The 1,617-nt window shown below is 67.2% G+C and overlaps 1 protein-coding gene across 1 annotated transcript; it reads right to left on the reverse strand.

The window, feature by feature from the left end:
• Positions 1-1,318, reverse strand: FAM163B (family with sequence similarity 163 member B). Its single transcript, XM_052649612.1, has 2 exons — positions 1,226-1,318; positions 1-396 (listed from the first exon to the last, which is right to left on the reverse strand). The coding sequence occupies exons 1-2, from the start codon at positions 1,316-1,318 to the stop codon at positions 1-3; spliced, it is 489 nt and encodes a 162-aa protein (XP_052505572.1).
• Between the last annotated feature and the right edge of the window lie 299 nt (positions 1,319-1,617).

The raw sequence follows: 1,617 nt of genomic DNA on the forward strand, positions 1-1,617 counted from the left end.
TCAGACGTCGGTGCTGACGCTGCGGCTGCGGGAGAAGGCCTCTCGCATGGCCGACAGGCGGTTGGGGTTGAGCGCCTGCAGCCCCCCAAAGCCCCCGGGCGGCGGCCCCACGTCCTCCTGGCTGATGCTCCTGTAGGCCACGTGCTCCCCCCCGTTGCTGATGCCCTCGTCCTCCGGCTCCTGCAGGAAGAAGGCGGGCGGCTCGGAGCGGGAGCAGCTGCGGCAGAGGGCGCGGGCTGGTGGGGACCTCTGGCTGAAGGCGGCGGCTGGGCAGAGCGCCGGCCCGTTGCTCAGCACCAGGTTCCGGTTGGAGTGCAGCGGCGGCAGGCTCGAGTGCACGGCGAAGTCTGGCTCCTCCTCGTCCTCCTCCGACTCGTCCTTCTTACAGCAGTAGTACTACGGGCAGAGGCCACCGTGACCCCCGGCTCCCCACCCACCCCGGGCCCCCGCGCAGGCCTGGGAGGGCGCCCGGACGCCCCTGAGTCATACACCCACGTCCCCATCTCGACCATGGAGGGGAAGCGCCCCGGACTCCTGGCGTCCCTAAAGGAGGGGTTCTCTCATTTCAGCCCTTCTCTGGTGGCTCAGCTGCTAAAGAATCCACCTGCCATGCAGGAGACCTGGGTTGGGGCGATCCTCTGGAGAAGGAAAAGGCCACCCACTCGAGTATTCTGGCCTGGAGAACCCCAGGGACTGTCCAGAGTCGGACACGACTGAGCGACTTTCACTCACTTTCACTCATTTTGCCCCACAGCAGCTACGTGGCAGGGGCAGGGACCAAGTCCCGTCTGCAGGTGGGGACGCTGAGGCCCAGGGGGCCAGGGTTCAGGCAGCCTGCAGGCGGCAGAGCCGGCCCCAGTCTAGCTCAAGAGGGCCGAGCTGCACCGCCTTGCCCTGCACACATGGCTTCTCCTCTCATGAAGACACGGGGCCCAGGACAGCCATCGAGGGTGGGCAGGTCAGGGAGGCACGGCCCGAGGGCTCACCACTGCGCCCGCCTGGTAGCTGTGTGACGTTGGCTAAGGCCCTCACCCTCTCCAAACCTCTGCAGCCTCACCTTGCAGGGGGTCTGGGAAGCTGCCGCTGAGCCCTCACCCGCGGAGGCTGGGCAGGGCTGGTTGCCTTGCACCTTCTTGGAGGCCTGGCCCTGGTGGGGGCCCCCGCCCTCTGCAGGGCCCCGCTCTGGGCTCCCCTCCCGACCTCCCCCCGCCACGCCCCCGAGTACCTGAAGCCGGCAGTAGCACAGAACCGCAATAATGCAGAGCAGAATCACAGTCGCCAAGATGCCCCCGGTGATGACCACCGTCCCGGCTGTCATTCGCCCCCTTCTCCATCAACAGCCTGCAACACATGCCACCACCTTCAGCCAGCTCCTCACAGGAGCCCGTCCCAGCTTAGGACGCTAACCAACCACTCTAAAAGGGAAAACAAACACCCCAGGGCCAGCAGGAGGCAGGGGCTGGGGCGCGGCGGCGGGGGGCGCCCTGCCCCTGCCAGCACTTCCCACGTCTGCAGGAGGGGAGGCCAGCAGCATACACCCTCGCTCTCGGGGTGCTGCGAAGTTTTCGTGAGCCTCTGCGTGAGCGCCTAGCCTAGCACACTTGCAGCTTGGGCGGA

This window comes from Budorcas taxicolor, chromosome 11 (genome assembly GCF_023091745.1).
Source record: "Budorcas taxicolor isolate Tak-1 chromosome 11, Takin1.1, whole genome shotgun sequence".
In the NCBI taxonomy this organism is placed as follows: domain Eukaryota; kingdom Metazoa; phylum Chordata; class Mammalia; order Artiodactyla; family Bovidae; genus Budorcas; species Budorcas taxicolor.